At 43.6% G+C, this 25,011-nt stretch overlaps 1 protein-coding gene across 2 annotated transcripts in view; it reads left to right on the top strand.

Moving 5' to 3' along the window:
- The window catches only part of Lkb1 (Lkb1 kinase), an 82,751-nt gene that overhangs the window by 23,351 nt on the left and 34,389 nt on the right, over nucleotides 1-25,011 (top strand). For both annotated transcript variants that reach the window (XM_068346722.1, XM_068346721.1), the window contains exon 2: nucleotides 10,257-10,396. In XM_068346722.1, coding sequence (XP_068202823.1) covers nucleotides 10,280-10,396 — 117 coding nt within the window. In that variant the 5' untranslated portion in view covers nucleotides 10,257-10,279. The remainder of the gene's footprint in view (nucleotides 1-10,256; nucleotides 10,397-25,011) is intronic.

Below are 25,011 nucleotides of genomic sequence, written 5' to 3'. Positions count from 1 at the left end.
GGAGGAGAAGACCCTCCGCATAAACCTGCTTTAGCTCCTGGCAGTTCAAAAGGCCCTCGCAGCATTCGCCCATCACCTTCAGGGAAACTCAGTAGCCCTCATGTGCGACAACGCCACCGTGGTGGCATACATAAAGAAACAGGGAGGCTTGAGATCAAGGGAACTGTACGACCTCACGTCTCAGATCCTGGAATGGGCCGAGAGGAGCCTCATCATTCTCACAGCCAGTTTCATTCCGGGGAAGAGAAACTTACTGGCTGACGCCCTCAGCAGGGCAGGGCAAGTAGTGGGGCCGGAGTGGTCCCTACATCTGCAAGTGGCACAGGAGGTCCTCTAGTTGTGGGGCTCACCAGTAATAGACCTGTTTGCCACGAGGCTCAACATTCAGCTCCCCGTGTTCTGTTCTCCTGTGCCAGACCCGGCAGCAGCGTTCGAAGACGCCTTCCAGCACTCGTGGGACGGACTCAACGCATATGCCTTTCCCCCTTCAGGATTCTCAGGCAGGTACTCAACAGGCTCAGACAGTCAAGGGCTACAAGGATGACTTTGGTGGTGGCCGGAGAAGGAGTGGTTCGCGGATCTACAGGACCTGGCCGCCCTCCCTCCGTGGCCCCTGCCAGTAAGAGAAGATCTGCTGCACCTTCCCCACTTTCGAAGGTTTTACGAAAACTCTCAGTGCCTTCAGCTACACGCGTGGAGGTTATCGAGCGCCTATTAAGGAAGGAAGAATTCTCGGAGAAGACAGCTTCCAGGTTGTCAGGGTATCTTCGGAAGTCCTCGAGTATGGTGTACCAGGCCAAGTGGGCTATGTTTGTAAAGTGGTGTGCCACACAGAACCTGAGACCCTTGGATGCATCAGTCCACAAGATTGCAGACTTCCTGGTCCACTTGAGGGACGACCTGGGGGTCTCCATTCCAGCTATCAAGGGGGTCTGAGCAGCCCTGGGGCAGGTTTTTCAACTCAGAGGCATCGACCTGGGGGCCTCTCGCCAGATTTCCATGCTCATCATGAGTTTCGAGCAATCTTGTTCCCCACGCGCCTCTAGGGTTCCGCAGTGGGACGTGGCCAAGGTTCTCAAGGTTTTGACAAGGCCTCCCTTCGAACCCCTTAAGGACATCTTGGATAAAGACCTCACTCTCAAGACAGTGTTCTTACTAGCTCTAGCCTCAGCTAAGCGTGTGAGTGAGCTCCACGGCTTGTCCTTCTAGGTCTCGCACTCGAAAGGGTGGAAGGAACTGTCCTTTAAGTTTCTTCCTGAATTTGTGGCCAAAACCCAGAACCCAGCAGTTGCGGACCCAAGGTTCGAGGAGTTCTCGGTTTCGACAATCCCTCACTCAGACAACCCGGAAGACTTGCACCTGTGCTTAGTGAGAACAGTCAGGAAATACATTAGTAGGACAGCCACACTCAGGCCAGCCATCAAAAGTCTGTTTGTCTCTTCAGGCCTAGTAAAGAGAGCAGTATCTAAGAACACGATTCCCTTCTGGCTTCGGCAAGCCATCAAGAGAGCTTACGACTGTGAGGGGTCTGCGGTCCCTGGTACCCCGCGACCCCATGATATTACGGGCCTTAGCACTTCTTTGGCATTTGATAGCAACATGGCAGTGGGCCAAATCATGCGAGCAGGTACATGGTCCAGGCAGTCCACTTTTACGGCTCACTACCTGAAAGACTGTACGAGGAAAAGCCCCGGGTAGCCCGAGGGAAATAATCGCAAGTGACACAAGTTTCCTCCTTACTCCCCTTTTTCCTTGCTACCCTTTTTCCCTTTCCTTTCCTCCTCCCATATGAGAGATGGATGCTGTGGAAGCCCATGTCCGGATTATGAATAAAGGTGAGTTATACAAAAGGTAGACTTTTGCGTGCTTCCCCCGACACTCCTACTCTGTCCACTGTGTCGTCTAGACCTAGCCTCCTATCTAGGTCCCGTGTCCTGGGATGGTAATGGGGGTCTTCCACCCCCTCCTCCTAAAGTGTAAGTCTCCTAAGAAAGTAGTTCGAGGTAAGTACTCTGTGTTGGAACAAATCACAAATTTTAAGTAATTTGTATTTTTCCTAACAGTACTTAACTCGAACTACTTTCGGGTTATTGCCCACCCATCCTACCCCGAATGTCTTAGAGGAGTTCGAATAGTACTTAAACATATGCTTACTGGCGACACGAACCTAGCAGCGCGCTCTCGTACGCTGACCCCGAGTCGCCTCAGGGCGAGTATCCATCCGCCACGGAGGGACCCGACAAGGGAAAACGGAGATAGGGGGAACTACGCAAAATTCTTGGTCGGTTAGGGAGGAGATCCCAGATACTCCTAAGAAAGTAGTTCGAGGTAAGTACTGTTAGGAAAAATACAAATTACTTAAAATTTGTGATTTTATGATTGCCTTTTTATAGAAGCTTGGGTATATATTCATGAAATAAATATTTGATTTGTTCCGTAACTGGAATACAAACCACACTATTTAATAGGGGTACTGTATTACTTTCGGCGTAGCTGAAATGACGAGCCATTAATTTTCAAGTAGAGTTAACTACCCACACCGCTAGTTAGTGGGGGGGGTAGGGAGGGTAGCTTGCTACCGCTCCCCCTCACACACCTGTGATTGAGCTCACTTTGCTTTCGGCTCGGATGGTGAACGGACGTTGCTGTTCTTCATCCTCGCCGACAATTGGTAGCCATTAATGCTTTTTGCTTTTTCTTTTCTCTTAGACTGTGTGTGTGAAGTTGACTTCTGCGACCATGCCCACCTCCCCTGGACTTCCCGACCGCCCCTGTGGAATGTTCATGTCGACAGTCGAGACTGACCCTCATGCCCTTTGCCCTTCTTGCAGGTGTGATAGCGTCTACAAGTGTAGTGAGTGTAGGGAGTGGTCTTCCTCCCAGTGGGAGAGGTTTTCGTGACGGCGGAAGAAGAAGTCCAAGCGGGATATTTCTCCTTTGAAGTTTGCTTCGGGAGAAAAACCCAAGGCCTCTTCTTCCATCGCCCAACCTCCTCCGAAGCTCCTACTCGGCAGGAAAGAGACCGTCGAGTAGTAGCGTAGACCGATTTATTTCTGACCAACCCCGGGTCTCGAGTGATGAGGTTGCTTCCCCTAGCAAAGCAGCACCACCTCTCCCCCCCCCCCCCCCCCCCCCCGGGGGGATGTCTTGTCACTAACTAACGTGTTTCAGATTTGGTCCTCCTTGGAGCTCACGGGTTCGCCCTCCAAGGAGGCATTGCTTAATTTCATCCGCATGGGTGCTTCTGTCAAGCAGTCTTCGTCACCGTCAGAGGTAGATCCCCAGACACTTGTCGACGTTGTGGCAGAGGTGTCTCATGCGTCATTACCCATCTCCTCTGCCACTCCAGACTCTGTGGTAGCTGCCGACTTAATTTCCCCCGTTCCTGACCATCCTCCGAGGGGGGAACTAAGTTCATCATCAGTCTCTCCTGCTAGTGTTTCTCTCCTTCGGGGGAATTCACTTACAGAGACTCCTCTTCGGAGGACTGCTGGCGGTCAGCTTGCTGATCCAACGGCCCCCAGAGGGCTCATCCGTCGGAAGGCTCACCTTCCTCTTCGCCTTAGAGGCCTTCTTTCACCTGCGGTGAGGATGTACCTCTTTGGTTCAACTTCTTCAATGCAGTCCCCCGCAGAGGAACCTCTAGACCGATCATCCATCACTGCACCTGCAACCAGTCTTGTGACTTCGGTCCTGGATCTCTCTGCAGATCGTTTGTGATCTCCTTCGGTGGATGGTCGTCCTTTTAAAGGGCACGTCAACCATCCAACCAACAGATCTGCCGACCTTCCATCGCCCTGCCTGTATGGGCCTAATAAGGCTCCACCAAAGTGCGCTATTGCGCGCCATCATACTGCGCACCACGCACCATGACCACCGCTCACCAGCAGCTTGTCAGGCACCAACGCTTCGGCGCACCACCCATCTTGCTCGCCCTTACAAAGGGTAGCAACCTCACGCGCCAACAAGATCCTTAGCGATTTCCTACACGCCATGTACGCCCACATGCGCACATGCACCAACGATCTGCGCGCCAGCGCCCCCCTGCACCTATGCGCCCCCGTGTTCTCACGATCTCCTACGTGTCAGCGCCCGCCTGCGCGCCAGCGCTCACCTACGCGCCAGTTACCTGTGCAACAGTGCTCTCCCGTGCGCCAGCATGTGCGCCCCACATCGCGCTCTCCTGAGCGTCATCATGTGCGCCAACCAACGCGCCAGCCAAAACCTCCACGCAAGTTCGTAGGTGAGGCAACAATCTTGTTGCCTTCACCTGCGCGCCAACTCTTACTTGCATGCCAGCGCTCACCTGCACGCGCCCTCTCTCTCTCTCCTACAGACGCGCGCCAACAATCTCCCGCGTGCCCATCATGATTCTCCTGTGCGCCCGCGCGCCTGGAAATATTCTCCTGCGCGCGCGCTGTTTGTTCTACGGACGCGCGCCTACACTCTCCTGTGCGCCAACAGTCTCCCGTGTGCGCGTTAACAGCCTCCCGTGCACGAGCACCTTTATTCTCCCTCGCGCGAGCGCCAATATTCTCCCATGTGTGAGTGCCAATATTCTCCCACGCGAGAGCATGCGCAAAAAAAAAAAAGGAACGTCATCCGGCAAGGTCGTCATCGCCTCATTCCCCTCCCCGCACGCATATGCCAGTGCGCATTGTGGGAGAAGGGAAACATGCAGAGGGGTTCAGGATCCCAAAGCTACATCCTAAGATGAACCCACCCATTCCAGTAACTCCTCCCAGGAAACCTTCGGTTCCTTTCCCTTCAGGGTGTATGTCGACAGTGCGTCTATCAGCCAGCAGCCCTGGTTTAATGCCTTGATCAGAGCCATAACCCAGGCTTTCAAGCCTGTCCTGTCTGATCTAGGACATGGAACCGTGGCTTCTTCTACCCCTTTGAAGAGGAGGAAAAAAGGAGTTCTGGACGCGGTCACTTCCCCGAGGGCGAAACTAACTCCACTCAGACCATCGAGGTAAGTTCCTCCTATTTCTCGGACTAACTCCATCCCTTTCGGACGAAGATCTCCCGTCACCTAGGGAACCACGTGAAGAGAGACTTTCCCCCATCGCACCAATGGAGGAAATCTCTCTTCACGCCGAGAGTTCCTCACAGTCTGAGAATAGAAGGGACATGCCACACTCATCGATATTGGAGTCTTACCTCCTTCCCCGGAAGGAATCTAAAGACTCCAAAACATTGCCAAAGTCCTCCACTAGGGCTAGGATGGAGCCAGCCAGCCACTCAGGGAATGTTCGCGACTCTCCCCAAGAAGAGCCTTTGGGGATAGAAGGAGACTTCGCTGCAAGTCCTACAACAGGAGTCAGAACATGCATTCTTGCAGGTTATAACTCTAATGAGGGTTCTCAACTGGTTTTCAGACCCAGAGATCTCCCCTCGAGAGGGCAAAGACACGGTCCTAGACAGCGTCTTTGGTACTTAAAAACTCTATTAGATCAGTGCAGCCCTGCACTGGTCTCAAGGGGTAAAGAGTACCAGGGACAAGATCGCCCAGCAGCTCTCTGAGATTTCCTCCTCCAACCGTTCCGGTACCATGAACAAGCTCCTCCTACCTCCTCGCGTACAGCAGAGGAGGTACTTCGAGATCCTGGAGGAGACTAGTTCAGCTCTTTCTCTTCACCACTCGCTGGAAGAGCTAACAAGGGAGTCCCTCTTGAGAGACTCTCCAATCGGCAGGTCTCGTTCTCGGCAGCCGAGATCCTCAACCAGGAGAAGGTCATGAAGTATGCTATGCAAGCTACTTCGTGGCTTGACATCTGGTTGGGGACCTTGGATATCCTGATACGATCTGAGGATTTCTCCAAGGAATGTAACAGGAAAGCTATGGAAACCTTCCTTCTCTCAGGTACTCATACGATCGAGTTTCTTGCCCACCAAGTCTCGAACTTGTGGGCAAATACCATCTTGAAACTTCGGGATGCAGTAGCTGAGAGATTCCACCAGAAGGTCCCTAGTGTCGAGATCAATAGTCTCAGACATTCCTCCATAGAGGGGTCTCTTCTGTTCGAGCCTAAGGATGTGGAACATGCTGCTGAGAGGTGGAGGAAGTCTCATCAAGACTCCCTCCTTCATAGGGCTTTAACCTCCAAGCCCAATAAGCCTCCAGCACCACAGCAGTCCCGTTCAACTAAGACCACAACGATGACAACTGCAGCGAAGACAACGGTGTCTAAGCCTTTTCTTGTCAAAGACAGGAAAGGCAATAAGTCCTCCAGAGGAGGTAAAAATCCTAAAGGAAGCAGCCGAGGCCGCAAACGCTAGGATAGGCAGTCCCCCTGCATTTCCACCAGTGGGGGATGCCTACAAAGTTGCGCAAACAGGTGGAAGCAACTCGGGGCCGATTCCTGGACAATCTCCGTGATCAGTCTAGGATATCGCATCCCGTTTATAACATTTCTGCCTCCCTTGACCAGGAATCCAGTGTCATTGAACTCCCTTGCCATGGGATCGGCAAGGGGGCAAGCCCTTCGGTCAGAAGTCCAGATCCTGTTGAAGAAGGGTGCTCTCCAAGAGGTCTCGACGGATCCCCAGGCTTCTTTAGTCGACTCATTCTTGTAAAGAAGGCGTCTGGAGGCTGGAGACCAGTTATCGACCTCAGCTCTGAACAAGTTTGTCAAACAAACTCCGTTCAGCATGGAGACGGCAGACACGGTTAGACTAGCAGTAAGACCGCAAGACTTCATGTGCACACTGGACCTAAAGGACGCGTACTTCCAGATCCCAGTCCATCCGTCTTCAAGGAAGTACTTGAGATTCAGCCTAGACAACAGAATATACCAGTTCAAGGTGCTGTGCTTCGGTCTTTCCACAGCACCACAAGTATTCACCAGTGTTTTCACCCTAGTGTCATCTTTGGCACACAGGATTGGCATCCGTCTCCTCCGTTATCTGAACGACTGGCTAATCCTAGCAGACTCGGTATCAACCCTTCTTCAACACCGAGACAAACTTCTGAGACTGCCAGGATCTGGGGATCATGGTAAATCTCAAGAAGTCCTCTCTGCTTTCCACTCAAAGACTGGTATACGTGGGCATGATTGTAGACACCATTCTCCACAAAGCCTTCCCATCAGACGACAGAATGGCAAGGCTGAGAAAGGTCGCAAGACCTTTTCTCAGATGAGAAGAACTTCCAGCCCAATCGTGGCTACGTCTCCTTGGTCACCTTTCATCGCTGGCCCGTCTAGTTCCCAATGGTCCCCTCAGGATAAGTCCCGGTGGAATCAACCACACGACTCCGCGGACATCCAGATCCCCATGGAACCTGCGGAACTGACAGACCTCCAGTGGTGGGTGACAGATGAGAATCTACGAAAGGGAGTGGATCTTCTCGTCCTCCCCCTAGATTTGATGCTGTTTTCAGACGCTTCAAAAAAAAAGGGTGGGGCCCCACGTGCTGCACCACACGACCTCAGGCCTCTGGTCAGAGTCAGAAAAGTACCTCCACATAAATCTCCTAGAGATGAAGGCCGTCTTTCTGGCCCTTCAACAGTTCAAACAGTTCCTAGTTCCTGGCAAGTCACTCTGTGGTGGTGATGAGCGACAACACCACAGTAGTGGCCTACATCAACAAGCAAGGAGGTACTTTTTTTGCAGCAACTATCCCATCTAGTAGTAGAGATACTGAGATGGGCCGAATTCCACTCGATACCACTATTGGCACGCTTCATTCCAGGCAAAAGGAATCTGCTCTCAGACAACCTGAGCAGAGCATCTCAGATAGTGAGTACTGAGTGGTCTTTGGATCATCTAGTAGCCAACAAAGTCCTGACTTTGTGGGGTTCTCCGACTGTGGACCTCTTTGCAACGGCCCTGAACTTCAGGCTCCCGCTGTACTGTTCCCCAGTCCCAGACCCCAAGGCTCTCTGGCAAGAGGCATTCCAATAACAGTGGGACAACATCGACGTTTATGCTTTTCTCCCGTTCTGTCTGATGAGGAGGGTACTCAACAAGATCAGAACATCGGTCAATCTTTCAATGACCCTCATAGCTCCGCTATGGCATCACGCAGAATGGTTCCCGGACCTTCTGCAACTCCTAACGGAGCCACCAAGAGAACTCCCTCCATGACACAATCTACTCAAACAACCACACGCCAACATCTTCCACAAAGCCGTAGCTTCGTTACGACTTCACGCCTGAAGACTATCCAGCATCTCCTCACTGAGAGAGGATTTTTGCAACTAGTTGCGATTAGGATGTCTGGACATCTGCGAAAATCATCAGCAGCAGTCTACCAGGCAAAGTGGAAAGTCTTATGTGGTTGGTGTCGTGGAAGGGGTATCTCTCCACTTAATGCCACTATTCCAGCAATAGTGGAGTTCCTCGTGTATTTGCGTGAAGAAACGGTCCTATCAGTCTCGGCAGTGAAAGGCTATCGCTCAGCCTTAAGCCTCGCCTTCAGACTGAAAGGAATGGACATTTCTTCATCGCTAGAGCTTTCTCTATTCATACGGAGTTATAAACTTACCTGCCCCCAATCAGAAATGAGACCTCCCCCATGGAACGTGGTTCAAGTTCTCATGTCTCTTAAGAGACCTCCCTATGAACCATTACGCCAGGCAACAGATCGCCACCTGACTTGGAAAACGCTGTTCCTGCTAGCTTTGGCCTTGGCCAAGTGAGTTAGCGAACTTCATGGTCTGTCATACGACATCACCCATTCAAGGAGATGGGGAGAGGTAACGTTCAGCTTCGTCTCTGAGTTTATTGCTAAGACTCAGAACCCAGGAGTAGCGGATCGTCGATTCGACTCCTTCCGGATTTCTAGTCTCCATACCGTAACAGATGACCCAGACCATCTCTTACTATGCCCAGTGAGGAGTTTGAGGCTGTACATCAAGAGAACAGCCGCAACCCGTCCTCGTGTGCCGACACTATTCGTCAGCACAGGAAGGACTAAGAGGAGGGTCACCAAGAACACCATCTCAGCATGGATTCGCAGGGTCATTGACCTTGCACTGAATCCAGACCCTCCTCCGTCACGTCGCCCCAGAGCACATGATGTCGGGGGGCATAGCTACGTCCCTGGCCTTCAAAAGAAATTATTCAGTGACGCAGGTTCTTCAAGCTAGGGTTTGGAAACGTCAAAACACGTTCACATCCCACTACCTGCAAGACGTGACCCACAGGAGACTCGATATGTTTTCTATCGGTCCTGTGGTGGCTGCACAACAGCTGGTTTAAAACCTCAAGCTCCTTATTGGACAAGTAGCAGAAGGTTGAGGGCATTGTTACCCGGCTTTAGTCTGCATGAATGAAAAGGTTTGACTGGTCCTTATTCTTTTCTTCATCCTCCCCTCTCTTGGGGAAAGCAGCATCCAGGGTTTTCTGCATAGCTGACCTCAAACCAGTGCAGGTAAACCATGCTTCCTTGTGTACCTAGTATTAAGATTAATACTGTTTCGTCCCCATACCCTGACGTTGTGGTATGGGGAAAGTCCTAGTGCTCAGTTCATCTAAAGAACTTTGGAACAACTTTCTAGGACGAATCACATTTCTACATACCTTCACACACAGCTTGCGTAGGTTTTAGTGTGGTGCAGGGTCTCCTTATTTCTTGAGTGCTAACACACTCAGATAAGGAGCCCCCGGGTAAAGCCAAAAAGTCAGATTGGCTGGGACGTCCACCCTTCCTAATGGGTGAGTCACCCCTATTAAATAGTGTGGTTTGTATTCCAGTTAAGGAACAAATGACAAATTCGTAGATAATTGGTATTTTTTCTAACTATACAAACCTTAGCTATTTAACCAAACTTGCCTGCCAGCCCTATCCCCCTTGAAGTCCTACCTCCAAGCAAAGTGAGCTCAATCACAGGTGTGTGAGGGGGAGCAGTAGCAAGCTACCCTCCCTAACCCCCACCCCCCCCCCACCCCCCACTAATTAGCGGTGTGGGTAGTCAACCCTCGTTAAAAATTAATGCCCCCCCCCGCTAAGTAGCGGTGTGGGTAGTCAACCCTCGTTAAAAATTAATGGCTCGTCATTTCAGCTACGCCGAAAGTAATACCCCTATTAAGTAGCTAAGGTTTGTATAGTTAAGAAAAATACAAATTATCTACGAATTTGTCATATTTACAAACTCTTAGCTATAATGTATCGTATATTTATCAATTTAAATGTTCTAAAGAAAAATATTTTAAACCATCCATGTTTCACGTTCTTAATGCATGAAATTAGAATGTTATTTGTGGTGTTAGATTTTTTATAAAGTTAATTAATAGTTTTTTTTCCTCAGTGATGCTTGGCATATGAAAGACAATGATGGACCAAGGCAATGATAATTTCATGCCCTTTGGTGTTGGAGATGATCCACTCGTCATCCAGAGAATAGATTCCAATGAAATTATATATTGCCCACCAAAGAGAAAGTACAAGGTAAGATGCATTGAGTTTTGTTTCCAGTTTAGCTGCTCTAATTACCAACACCCGTAAGTACAGTAGGTTTAGGATCAGGGTAAAGTATTGGAAAAATTTTTTTTATTATTATTATTATTACCACCAGCTAAGCTACAACCCTATAAACCGGGAGCTAGCTTAAGTTTATTTAACAATTTGAGCCCGAAAGGTTTGAGCATTGGATTCCATGCGTTTTATGGGTGTCATTACAAAGAGGCAAGTCTTAAGTGACATGGCTTGTACGGTGACTAGGGGTAGCCCCTCAAACCCCCCATCAAAATTTATTTTATTTAACAACTTGAGCCCAAACATCAAATAACATTTTATCAAGTGGCCCTTGGATAAGGATTCAAATCCCATCAGTTAAGACCAAAAATTCCTGTACGTTGATTAATTAAGACACTAATTAATTACAGCCAATTTCAGTTTTATTTAACAATTCAAGCTCAAACTATTTTCTTTCATATAATGATACTACTAGATACAGTGAAGAGAAAAATATAATACAAGACCAAAAATATTTGTACGGGGGCCATTTAAGACCCCTTATTAATTACCATGGGCATTTTTTGGTGCCAGATTGCACTTTATCTAACCAACATAGCCCATCCAAAATTTCAGTTGCATATTACTATCTACCAAGTTTAATATCATTTCATACAAGTCAAGACACAATTTACCTGTACATCAGCTAATTAAGACGCTAATTAATTTGACCTGATTACAGTTTTATTTAACAATTTGAGCCCAAACAAATTTCTTTCAAATAATGATACCACTAGTAACAGTGATTGGAAAAATACAACACAAGACCAAAAAATTTTGTACAGGGTACATTTAAGACCCCTTATAAGCAGACCTTAATATGTCAATTACAAAATAAAAGTGCATTCTTTGATCTTATCTCACTAGTGTTTGACTAGTGGTTTTTGTTAATAAACATCTCGCATAATCCAAGAGTTGCATGCTACTGTCTTCCAACTATAATATTTCCTACAGCTCAAAAGATAAATTATCAGTACATCAGAAAATTTAAAACAATAATAATTTTATTTAATTACAGTATTATTTCATAATATAAGCCCCCAGTAATTTCTTTCATAGATTCTACCACTAGTTAAACTCAGTAGGAAAACACAATTTAAGACAAAATATATTTGAACATTTGCCATTTAAGAGCTACTCTCTTGATGAGAATGCCTCGTTTGTTAGTGGCAAAATATATATTACGCATTACTGTTCACAATATGGGAAACATAATAAAGCATATGATGCTAATCACTCTTAGCTTTGAATAAAATATAAAATATTGAGTATAATACACGCATAGACGTGTATAGAAAAAAAACAATCAGTTCAATTTGAATTTTTCATTCCATAGTTTTTTAACACAGCATTTTAATTCATGTTTTATCTTACACAGTTAAATAACGATAATTGCATGTAGAGCAACAGCCATAAACATTAATCAAACCATAGAGTAGTCATGGATATATAGGTAAACATATTTTCACATTAAAGAAATCAGAAGTATTCTAGTCATCACAGTCAGAATCAGTATCTGTTTCTAAGCCACTACCATACACAGTCTCTATCTCACTATCACTATCACCTATTTCTTTGTCATTTGACACTGAACTACTATCATCATCCATAGCAGACACCACTTTCTCTGGAATCTGATCACCATCAAACATCTTAGGCTCATATTTTGATTCCATCAAAATCCAACCATCAATTTCAGATGGATCCTGTTCAATCATGTTTGAGTTGGCACTTGACCACATTCGAGCAACAAAAGAACACCTTCTTATATGCTGAGAAAGCTCAGCTTCACAAGGTGGGATGAGACACCCATCAATACCACTCAACCTTTCCAACATATTTTTGCAGCCAGGTTTAGGACTGAATGCCCTCTCAACGACTTTGTAGCGGTATTCATTCAACTGACATTGATCTCCCTTAAAACCATAGAGGCATGCCGTAAATCTCTGGAGAGCCTTTTCAGCAGTGACTGAGATGTTTTCACATGTTCCCATCTCTGCAAAAGCAGCCTGGACATCAGCAGACTTTTCAAGTAGTCCTAGTGGACGCACTTTCCCTTTTCTAACAAAGGCGGATGTATAGTGTTTTATGACATGATAAAGCAAAATAACAGCAATATCAGTGTCAGAAGCCCTGACCACAATATTTCTCGATTGTTTTTCTCTAGCTGCATGGTATGCATGTAAACATATCCTAGTATCAGCCTCGTGGTGATTACAAGCCAAATCCTGGACGGCTTCTCGAATGACTACCCCTGTTGGTGATACATGAAAGCTGTGACATTCTGACAAATGGCCCAAATATATTATCCTACTGCCAATCAGTGTGGTATATTCAGGGCGCTGCCATTCATGAGCTAAAAATTCTGCTAGGCTCTGCTTGAATGAGTTGGACTTGAGTCCATCTGCCAAATTTCTGGGACAACGTTGTTCTGGTCCAGTGATGAGGTACCCTTTATCTGTGGCATTCCTTCTCATTCTTTCAGAGTCTTTGATAGATGGTTCAGCATAAGTGTCGAACAGTATATCAATTCTTATTTTTGACAATGCAGTTACATTCATTAAAATCAATCTTGCAAGGCTACCATATGTTGATGTTTTTTGTCCAACCAATGTATGTAGAATAAAATTGCCATCAACAATGCTGACATCTACAGTCTCAGGAGCCTGGTGATTCAACCGTTTCTCAAGGTTCTGAAGCAATGTGCTCTTGTTGGTTTTAGCCATACTGCCATCAGTTGAGAACATGGACAATGGTATAGGTGTCAGAGGGTAAGAAAATGTGGTCCTTAAGTCAATATCATCTTTTGAAGCCACTACTGCCAGCCGTCCCATCAGATCTCTTGTGCATCTTAGTTCTGATATTTTTTTGTTGGTAGTTCTTTTGTTCTTTGCACATTCACTTTGAAAAGTTAACAGCTGTTCTCTTTTGATTGGCTCTTCAAATCTGCTGGGGTGTTTTATACAGGCTTCAACAAATGTTTTACGTCGGTCTTCCCCGTTGACTTTCACTGCTAAAATAGATTCTTTTACAGAAGATGAAGCTTCTTTACCAGTGAAGATGTTGTATAGGCTATCATTAGTACTACTGTCAAAGGGATTACAGCATTCTTCTATCATGTGCACTAACTTCTCCAAATCTCCCTTATCTCTTTTTCTTCTCGATGCCTGTAGATCATTCACAACATCTTCTTTATGACCCATCTGTACCATTTCTTGTACTTTACTGACACAAGCTGCCCTAGTTGCCTTTGTTACAGCCCATCTCAAACGAGAACTGTAGTTGTTTGTCATAGCTGAGATGCCAGTCATCCTCGATGCTGCATCTGCATTAACTGTCTGCTCGAGGGTAAGGTCGACAGGGATTCTGCTAAAGTTGTGATCTGTCCTTCTGACAGAGAATGCCCCTCCTTCAAGTATTTTTCGAAGTCCAGGATGTGTCTGGTCTATGTTAATCAAGTCTAGCTGGAACTTACTCATCCACCTAGCATAGTTGACATGATTTACCATAAAGAACAATCCAATGATTGGTGTCAGAGCCTCTATATACATATTGATGTCATTTGTCCTTACAGCTCCTTATACATATAGTACAGAAACAAGTAGCATATAATGCAGTCAAAAATGTTAAGAAATGTCTTATATGTGTAACACTTTATTTCAATATTGTCTTCCAAATAAAATCATGCTCAATTAAATAGTCAATATCTGCAGAACTTTTGTTCTGTCTATGATGGAAACTGGAATATTGATAAGTATGAAAAGTATTATTAGATAGACATCCATTTTATTTTCTAGAAAATTATCATGGGTTTTCAAATCCTCTTTGCGAAACACATATTAAAGATAATAATACAATCATTATTTTAGATTGTGAATTGGATGGGAAGATGGGATTTACCTAAAATAATGCATATTACATCTGAAATTCACGCACCATTAGCTTTCACAATTAAGTTCATATATATGACTTATGCTGTACATACTCATAGACAATAAAACTTTGTGAGTAACCTTTGGACTCTTGGATTATGCGAGATGTTTATTAACAAAAACCACTAGTCAAACACTAGTGAGATAAGATCAAAGAATGCACTTTTATTTTGTAATTGACATATTAAGGCCTGCTTATAAGGGGTCTTAAATGTACCCTGTACAAAATTTTTTGGTCTTGTGTTGTATTTTTCCAATCACTGTTACTAGTGGTATCATTATTTGAAAGAAATTTGTTTGGGCTCAAATTGTTAAATAAAACTGTAATCAGGTCAAATTAATTAGCGTCTTAATTAGCTGATGTACAGGTAAATTGTGTCTTGACTTGTTTGAAATGATATTAAACTTGGTAGATAGTAATATGCAACTGAAATTTTGGATGGGCTATGTTGGTTAGATAAAGTGCAATCTGGCACCAAAAAATGCCCATGGTAATTAATAAGGGGTCTTAAATGGCCCCCGTACAAATATTTTTGGTCTTGTATTATATTTTTCTCTTCACTGTATCTAGTAGTATCATTATATGAAAGAAAATAGTTTGAGCTTGAATTGTTAAATAAAACTGAAATTGGCTGTAATTAATTAGTGTCTTAATTAATCAACGTACAGGAATTTTTGGTCTTAACTGATGGGATTTGAATCCTTATCCAAGGGCCACTTGATAAAATGTTATTTGATGTTTGGGCTCAAGTTGTTAAATAAAATAAATTTTGATGGGGGGTTTGAGGGGCTACCCCTAGTCACCGTACAAGCCATGTCACTTAAGACTTGCCTCTTTGTAATGACACCCATAAAACGCATGGAATCCAATGCTCAAACCTTTCGGGCTCAAATTGTTAAATAAACTTAAGCTAGCTCCCAGACTACTAGTTGGAAAACAGGATGCTATAAGCCCAATGATTCCAACAGGGAAAATAGCCCCGTGAGGAAAGGAAATAAGTAGACTAAATAAGTAATGAATATGAAATATAAGATCTTTTACATTTTTACACGCATACAAACCATCGTTCTTTAATAGGAGTATAACTTCAACGAAGTTGAACTTTTAACGAGGTAAACATAGTTGACTGTTGGTTGGTGGGTAGGCTCCGCCCACCCGACAGATAGAGTTACCCTCACTTTGGCCTCAGCGTGATACTAGTGTACTTCCCTGCATTTTTGTCACTGGTTGTTTCATGCTTTTTCTTTTTTATATTAGCAATCCCATCCTTAATTGTGTCTGGTATATAAGTAGGCCAGAAGTGGATCCCCATCAACTCTGGTTTTTTCAGGGGACAGGACTGCTCGCATACATCCCCCTGTGATGAACGTAGGAAGTGGCCTCCTCTTCAGTGGGTGGAGTTCTTATAGAAGAGAAAGAAGAAATCTATAAGGGATTCATCAGCATTGGTCTTGGCAAATTCTAAGCTGATACCGAAGAAACTTTTCAGTTTTTTCTTCCCAGCTTTGGGTTCAAAACCTGTTGTGTCCTTTGACTTCCTCGGGCTGGGTCCTCCGTAGGATATTGTAAGGAGATGGGAGACAGCCATATGCTCGGTGATTGCTTTGAGTGAGACAGGAGTATTGACTTCTAGTGAAGGTAATATCCCCTATCACTCTCAAAGTACTCCCATCACTCTGCTGATTAACAACAACTCTCGCAAAGTCCATCTTGGTAAGTTGTGGCCCCATCAACAGAGAAACTTCTTGAGGTGTTAGCTGCTGCTGTGACCCATTAGTCTTCCCTTGCTGCACCCTCCGTTTCATCTGTACAGCCTGCAGAGGAGTCGGGATGTGGTGCCCTCGACATGCCCTTGCCAACTGCAGTGGAGGAGCTTGCTTCACCTGCTGCAAAGGATCGCTGCTAGCCCCGGAATCCTTGATGCCGAGCCTTCAGGTCAGGTAATCCGAAGAGGAAGAAGGCAAGGTCACCGAAGCACAGAACGGCTGATAGAATCAAGTCTCTAGAGGCTTCGACCGATTCCTCTTTATGGTTTCATGGGAAGAATAGCTATGTACCAAAACCCAACCCAGGGGAAGGTGTTGAGGTACAAGGTAATGGATCTTACTCTTCTGCTACCAGTGCAGTCTCGTGCAACACTGAGCACGAGTGCTGTTGGTGGAGGCGTAGATGACTTGTGGATTATTCTCATGATCCACCTTCTGCATGAGAACATCTTCCATAAGACCATCCTTCACAAGCATGAACACCATACATAAGATCACCACCCTATGTGTGTACAATATCCCTCATGCACACGATCAAGAGGCAGCAGATCTCATCATTCCCAGCCTCCGCTGGCAAAGGGTCCCTACACTCGGTCTCCTCATACCAGGCCTTCACGTTCTCAATCTCCTTATGCTCCGTCACTGAAGGATCAGACACTGCATGACTGATTGCAGAGGTAACGTGTGTCATTTCATCTCAAGTTGTGTCTAATCCGGAGAGTACTGACATTATTTTCTCGGGCACAAAGGCAGTGACCCACTAGATGCATCGGTCAGTAAACTAGTGGGAAAATTGGGTACTCAAAACATGGGATGTAGTGGCTTCCCACTTCACAAGGCAAGTGGGACAGGAAGCAATATTCTCCCTTAGAAAGGCACTATTACTGGAGTCTACGTCGCTTTTCTCACAGAAAGACATCGATGTCATCTACAAGATGTGGAGAAAGGAAAGTCATAGCTTGCTCATCCACCGAGATGTTGCTTTTATGGCCCCTGATCCTAAATCAACTGCTCGAAGAGCTTCTTCTACACAACCAATCAATTCAGGACTGAAGAAGCTGACTGTGACACCCAGATCTCAATATGCTGCTCCAGCCCCTTCTTCCTCAAAGATGTCCCACCCTTCCTCCCTTTTGTCTCCAACCTGGTCGTGTCAGGAAGGGCGGTAGAAGTAGGAAGGGGATGCTGAGGTCGGCAATCCCATTCAGGTACAGTAGGGTCCCGAATTATGCGAGAATTTGGTCGATTAATGACCTCGTATAAATGGAAAATCGCTTATTTCGAAACACACAACTAACAGAAATAATTCCATTGTGGCCATGGCAAACAGCAATTTGCCTATTCAAATGTGTTTACTACCCATTTCCAATACTTTCTTTGTACTATACTGTATTTCTTCATAATATCAAATTGTTCTTGTAAATAAATCAAACATTTAATATACTTTAAAGTTCTAATAACTTGAAAAATGGTTAAAATTACAACCAGGATAGGTGTAAACACCATATATTTCCCGTTATAACACGACCCAAAATACAGACAAATTTTAATGTTTGTCATATCTATTGTATTGAGGTAGCAGCAGTAGGGGAGTCAGCATTATGAAGCTTCATCTGTGGTGGAAATGTGGGAGGTTGGGCTGTGGCACCCTAGCAGTACCAGCTGAACTCGGTTGGGTCCCTGATTAGGCTGAAGGAACATAGAGAGTAGAGGTCCCCTTTTTGTTTTGTTTCATTGTTGGTGTCGGCTACCCCCCAAAATTGGGGGAAGTGCCTTGGTATATAGATATAGATAGAGATACAGTGAACCCTCGCTACTTCGCGGTTCGACAATCGCGGATTCACCACTTCGCGGGGTTTTCCCATAACCCATATATATATACATATCGCGGATTTTCCGGAAAATTCGAAAATACCGCGAAATCTGAAGATAACCAAATACGATATTTTGTTACCTGTAATTCCATTAATACTGTAATTATAGTAATATCTGCTCTTACTGATTGTTCATTGCATTACATATGATATATAATTCAGCACAGAAAGAAATAAAACACGAAAAGAGAATGTGATCATACGATAATTCAGTACGTAGTAAAATTAAATCGAACATGAAACGCAAATCAGATGCAGTCATACCATATTAGAATGGTGTGTACTGTAATGGATGTGCTTCTTTTCCATGAATCTTTTGTATGTATACGTACGTAGTACAGTACTGCATCCAATAATATTCTTTGTTGCAAAAATCACATTTCGAATAAGTACTGTAAGCGTACGAGAGAGAGAGAGAGAGAGAGAGAGAGAGAGAGAGAGAGAGGCGTAAAATAGCGTACGTACGTAAATTTTTATTATTATTGTTATTATTATTATTATTGTTGTTGTTGTTAATAAAATTATTATTGTTATTATTATTAATCATTATTATTATTATTATTACTGTACAGTATTATTATCATTATTTATTATTATTACGGTATTGTACTTAATCTACGTACGTTCAGTGTGCGCGGGACATCTTCTATGAGTAACCAACGCACCATAGTACTGTATAAGACGGGTTGTGATTGGTTCAAGCGCCGATAGATGACGAATCAAAACTCAAGTTTTGTTATCTAGCCTGTGATTGGTGTTTTGCCCGCATCTCCAACCCGCAGCATCAAAGTTCTCGCGGGACTGCATCGTTCACTTTCTCTTTCCGCGTATTGCTGAGTAGACGTTCTTAAGTTTGTGAAGTTGAATCTGTGCTGTGTGCGACTGTTTTAAGTTGAACTTTCTGTTAAACCCTACTGTACAATGCCTCCCAAGCCTTCTGCTTCTACTAAGGCTGGTAGTGAGCCTAAACAGCACCGAAAAATGATGATTGCTGAGAAGGTGACGCTTCTCGATACTATGTTAAAAGACGGTAGAAGTTACGCGGCCGCAGACCTCGAAGACCTGACGAAATCGGGCAGTGAAGACAGTGAAACACAGGAAGAGATCCAAGAAAATGTCGAAGAAACGGTCTTAACTATAGAACGGCTTGCCAAGCTCTGCAAGCTTGCGAATGAGGTGAAAGAAATGTCGCAAGAGTGGGACGAGGATATGGTTCGTTCTCTACAATTCTGCACCAAGATCGATGAACAAATGGCTCCCTACAGGATGCTCTTGCGAAAAAAGAAGCAGCGGCAGCAACTTCCGATCACAATGCCCTCGGAAGAAATTGAAGAAGTGTCTCAGGAAGAAGTTGAAGAGGTGTCCCAGGAAAAGACACCTCCGTCTGAAGAGACGTAAAATACTATTATTGGCTGCACAGTAGAAGACATCATCAGCTTCATCATCATCATTTCTACTGTGCAGCAAATTCATCGCCATCATCATTCAAGTTTTTCTTGAACTTCTTTCGTGGTGAGTACAGTAACAATCTTTATTTTTTACTTAAACATTTTACTGTAATATTTGTGTCTGTTTTATAGTTTAGTACTGTATGCATTAAGTTAAAGGGAAGGTTTAAAAAGCCTATCATATTTTTTTTGTTTAAAATTTACATTTACGTACGTAAAACAATCTCTCTCTCTCTCTCTCTCTCTCTCTCTCTCTCTCTCTCTCTCTCTCTCTCTCTCTCTCTCTCTCTCTCTCTCTCTCTCTCTCTCTCTCTCTCGTAAATTGTTTTCCTGCTTTGCTACGTACAGTATGTACTGTATGATTTTATATAGATACGGTAAATAATATTTGTAATAACATATTTTGTAAATGCTTTTACTGTAAATATCATTATTTATCACTTTCATCATGCGCGTTAAATGCCTTCTTTGTTCTGAGCGTGGTTGTTTACTGAGCGTACTTTATGACGCCGTCGTTTCAGGTGGCGTCATAAAGAAAAACATTTCATTTGGAAGTCCTAAGGAAAATTAAGTAAAACATTGGTAATAACAAAATCAACATACTGTATACTGTACATCAATATAATCGATGCAAAAACTAACCTATACATATATGTGTACAGTACACTAAATGAGTTTGTTTCTTCATTATGATCAGAGATAAACGTAAACAAAACATTGGTTGCCATTTTTTATCGTGCTTTTTAGGTGTTTAGGAAACGCATGATATAAAATCGCCTTTAATATTTGTGCCTGTTTTAGTTTAGGGTACTGTAGTACATGCATTAAGTGTTCTGTACATTAAAGGGTAGTTTGTTAACAGTACTACGTACAAGGGAAGGTTTTAAAAGTCCGAATATACATGTTAAATAAATAGGTAAATATGGTGTCAATACTTCGCGGATTTTCACCTATCGCGCCCGCGTCTGGAACCTATCTACCGCGATAAACGAGGGTTCACTGTATCTATTGTATAAGACAACTGGTGGATAGCAAAACCATCACTCTATAGACTAGCTTTTGTTGAATGATTGAAAATCCAGAATTAACAAAATAAAGGCGATTTTATATCATGCGTTTCCTAAACACGCCAAAAAGCACAATAAAAAACAACCAATGTTTTGTTTCCGTTTATCTCTGATCATAACGAAGAAACAGACGCACTTACTCATCTGTTAGTTTTTGCATCGACAGCAATCTTATCAGTATTGATTATATGTTGAATTTGTTATTACCAATGTTCTAATTATTTTTTATTAGAACTTTCAAATAAATGAAATGAATGCCATTTATGAAATGTTTTTCTTTATGATGCCGCCTGAAACGGAAACCTTCCATTTGTTTACGCTCCATCTTCGATCATAATAAACAAACGAATGCATTAAACACACATGATCTAAGTCATAACTAATGATATTACAAACATTTAGTAAACATTATGTTATTACAAATATTTTACTTACCGTATCCATATAAATTCCTAAATTCGTAGCAAAGCTGGAAATTTTTTTTCCTTATGCGTTTAATCCACAATAGCAAACTGCCGCTAATGACAGAGTGATAACTTACGATAATTCTAAACTGTTACGAAAGATAATTGTCCTTTCCATATCCAAAATACTTTTCCTAACTTCAGTTATAAGTCAACTTGTACCCACCTCAATTATGGATCCATATGCAAAAAAGGTAAAAAAAGAAAGTACTAGGTCTATTTTTAAAGTCACCGAACAATTAGGTTACCGCTATAACGTTCGATGTGAGAGAGAGAGAGAGAGAGAGAGAAGAGAGAGAGAGAGAGAGAGAGAGAGAGAGAGAGAGAGAGAGAGAGAGAGAGAGAGAGAGAGAGAGGGATAGTTTTAAAGTACTAAACAATAAATATGATAGGTTATAACACATTGGTGTTTATGTAATATTAACTGTATAGATGGTTTGAATAAGTTAAGAAATGGTGTAAACAATTCTTTGTTATTGTATTCGCGCGGAAGCTAGACATCAGCTGATGTGATCACAGTAAAACAAAAATAAGTTAGCAATACTAGATTTTTAAAACACACCCGAAATTTAACAACATAAGTACATGTTTTATTATAGCGCAATTGACATTTAAAGAGTAAAAATTTTCTGGAATAGAATGGTGTTTCCTAAAAAATAGTGGTTTGCGGACGAAATCGGTTACCGTATTTTAAGCTATGATTGAAATGGATGTATACACGGTATAATTTTTTCGTTTTGTATTTAATTGACACTTCAAGAAAACCGATTTTGGTTTCTTCATCTATTTGTAAGTATTGTATAACGAGAGAGAGAGAGAGAGAGAGAGAGAGAGAGAGAGAGAGAGAGAGAGAGAGAGAGAGAGAGAGAAAGAGAGAAAGAGAGAGAGAGAGAGAGAGAGAGAATCAGCTGTTGTACTTGAATGCCGTGTTTTTGTTTCGTGTACCCCCTGAAGCGAGGAATTGATCGCCACAACTAACAATATTCATGTTAATTTCATTCTTAAACTCAAGTTGCCATATGTGAACTATGGTTTTATTTCTTACGGAGAGAGAGAGAGAGAGAGAGAGAGAGAGAGAGAGAGAGAGAGAGAGAGAGAGAGAGAGAGAGAGGGGGGATTTCTGCCATCAAATCTCTCTCTCTCTCTCTCTCTCTCTCTCTCTCTCTCTCTCTCTCTCTCTCTCTCTCTAGATTTTATTTTACCGTCTACTCTACAAAACCAATGTTTGCAAATCAAATGTATACTGTTTAAAATATGACAAAATATTGACGACTCGTTACCGAAGTTTAGGCTATCTACTGCCGATAAACGAACCCAGTCTACTCGTGAAAACCTTGAACGCCCAGAGGGAAAAATAAGGCTTTTAAATATACTGTACTAAACAAAAATAATGCTTTAATATACCATCATTAACACTACCATTACAATTATTGTAAGGTTGGAGAAAGATAAAGATTGCCGAGAACGTAACCACATTTCTGTTTACATTTTGTAAGCTGGACTCGCACAGTTAACAGTTGATTTCATTGTTGATGTTGAATTTTATCCTTAAATAGGCTATTCATTATGAAATTATGTTAATGAAATGTAATGTTAATATTGTTTTGTAACATTTATTATAAATCACCGTATTTAGGGCTACCAATATACTTAAAAAGACAATAGATTTGATACATTTTGTAGTGCTTGACTCGCGAACTTTGAACAGCCTCGCAGATACAGAAAATTTATTTTTGAAAAATAGCGATCGCGGAAAAGGGGAATCGTGTAATTCGAACACGCTTAATTCGGGACCCTGCTGTAATGTGATGGGGTTAATACTGGTAAAGCCATTGGGCAATGTGACAGCGACACAATGCAGAAAGTTGGGTAGTGGAGGTCGTACGGGACGGGTACCACCTTCCTTTCATTAGCTCTTGTTTTCCCCTTACTCACTCAACGATGACGTTCATAACTTACCCTTTGAAATTGCTGAAGACTCATTTTAGAATTGTCCAAGATGGGTCTCCGGGATTCTACAGTCCACTGGAGATGGAGACCAGTTATCAATCTCTATCCTAGACAAGTTTGTGCACTAAACTTTCTTCAAGATGGAGATGGCGAGTACAGTACATGCAGCCTTCAGGAAGGAAGACTTCATACTTTATTTGGTCTTCAAGGACTACTGCAGTAGTTTCAGATACCAATCCATCTGTCCAACAGAAAGTACCTCCTCTTTGTCCTTGAGGTAGTAGTATACCAATTTAAAGCCCTGTGCTTTGAACTGTCTGCTGCTCCCTAAGTGTTCACGTGAGTGTTTGTTCTTGTCTCAGGTGAAGCCCACTCAAATGGGATTTATCTTCTGAGGTATCTTGATGATTGGCCAATCCTGCTGTCCTGAAGGAGGCAGTTGCTTCAAGTTCGTGAGAAACTTCTTTCCTTTTGCCACAATCCAGTGATCATGATCATTTGGGAAAAGTCGAAATACACGCATGAGAAGGATGGAGTACAGTAACTAGGAATGTTGATAGACACAGCAGCAGTGAGAATCTTTCCTTTAGATGATTGTATCAATAGACTAAGTGAGGTAGCACAACCGTTTTTGATAGTGCAACAAATTCTTCTGGGACGTCATGTCATTGGAGAAACTCGTGCCTCATGAGCGTCTCCACCATAGATAGCTATAATGGTGTTCTAAGTGTCACTGGTCACGCGCCACTGATAACCCCCCCCCCCCCCCACTAACATTGAGCTTCTGGTGGAACAAGAAATGAGGGATGATCTCTTGTGATGGCTGTACTAATAAAATCTCACCAAGAAAATTCCACTTGCCTCTCTACCTCCGGAGATGCTGCTGATCATAGACGGACGCAAGAAGGTGTTGGGGTGGGGGGACACTCTGAAAGGACCAGAATGCTCCAGGATTGTGGTTTTAAGAAGATAAGCTCCTTCACATCAACCTGTTGGAGATGCAAACTGCACTTCTAGCACTGGAAACCTTCCAGCTGAGATTGATAGGGCACTCAATGGCATTGACGAGTGGCAATGCTACCAAAGTTACCTACGTTAACAAGCAAGGAGGAACTGTTTCACACTCCCTTTGTTAGATGGCAAAACAGGCATACACTCGGGCACTTGACAATGTAGTATAGCTGTTGCAAGGTTCATTCGAGGCAAGATAAATATGTTAGAGGACACACCCAGCCGCCAGGGCCATGTGGTAGGAGTGAAGTGGCTCCTACTACTATGCGTGGCGGAAAGGCTCATGTCCTTTTTTGGTTACCTACTGATCGACTTGGTTGCCACCCAGCTGAACAAGAAGGTTCCAGTGTTTTGCTTACCAGTTCCAGATCCGTCTACAATGATGGACGCCGCCTTCCAACATCCCTGGAAAAACCTAAATAGTTGTGCCTTTCTACCCTTCTCCCAGATACATTGAGTAGTCGATAGGCTGTTCACTCATGGCTCCCTAGTGGCCACACGCCAAATGGTTTCCAGATCTGCTGATGCTCTTAGTCGAGATACTGTGAGAAATATCCTAATGGGCTAACCTCATCTGTCAGCCCCATTTGCAGAGGTACCACAACATCTCTGTCACTTCATGAGTGTTAACTATCCGAGCTTCTCTGAGCTAAAAGCTTTTTGCAAGGCACTGCTCAGGAGATGTCTGGATATCTGCAAAAATCCTCTCCAGTTGTCTACCAGGGGAATTGGGCCATCTTCTGTGGTTGGTGTTTTAGATGTGATACTGCTCCAATTAAAGCCTCTGCAATTAGCTGATTTGTTCTACTATCTTCGTTGAGAGAAGCTCTTCTCAGTCTTATTTTTATGGAGTCTCTTTAAGGTTCATGTTGCTTGTGCCTTTGACTTACCCACTTTATATTTGGCTTATGTATAGATCAAAATGAGCCCTTGGTTGTTGGCTCACCTTTGCAGGATCCTACAGTATTTATTATTTAGATGAACCTTACCTGGTAGTCATTATGCTTTAACTGTCAAACCTACCGATTTACTAACC

The sequence above is a fragment of the Palaemon carinicauda genome, chromosome 22 (assembly GCF_036898095.1).
Source record: "Palaemon carinicauda isolate YSFRI2023 chromosome 22, ASM3689809v2, whole genome shotgun sequence".
In the NCBI taxonomy this organism is placed as follows: domain Eukaryota; kingdom Metazoa; phylum Arthropoda; class Malacostraca; order Decapoda; family Palaemonidae; genus Palaemon; species Palaemon carinicauda.
The sequence above is the reverse complement of the archived record's forward strand: the minus strand, read 5'-3'. Positions and strand labels throughout refer to the sequence as shown.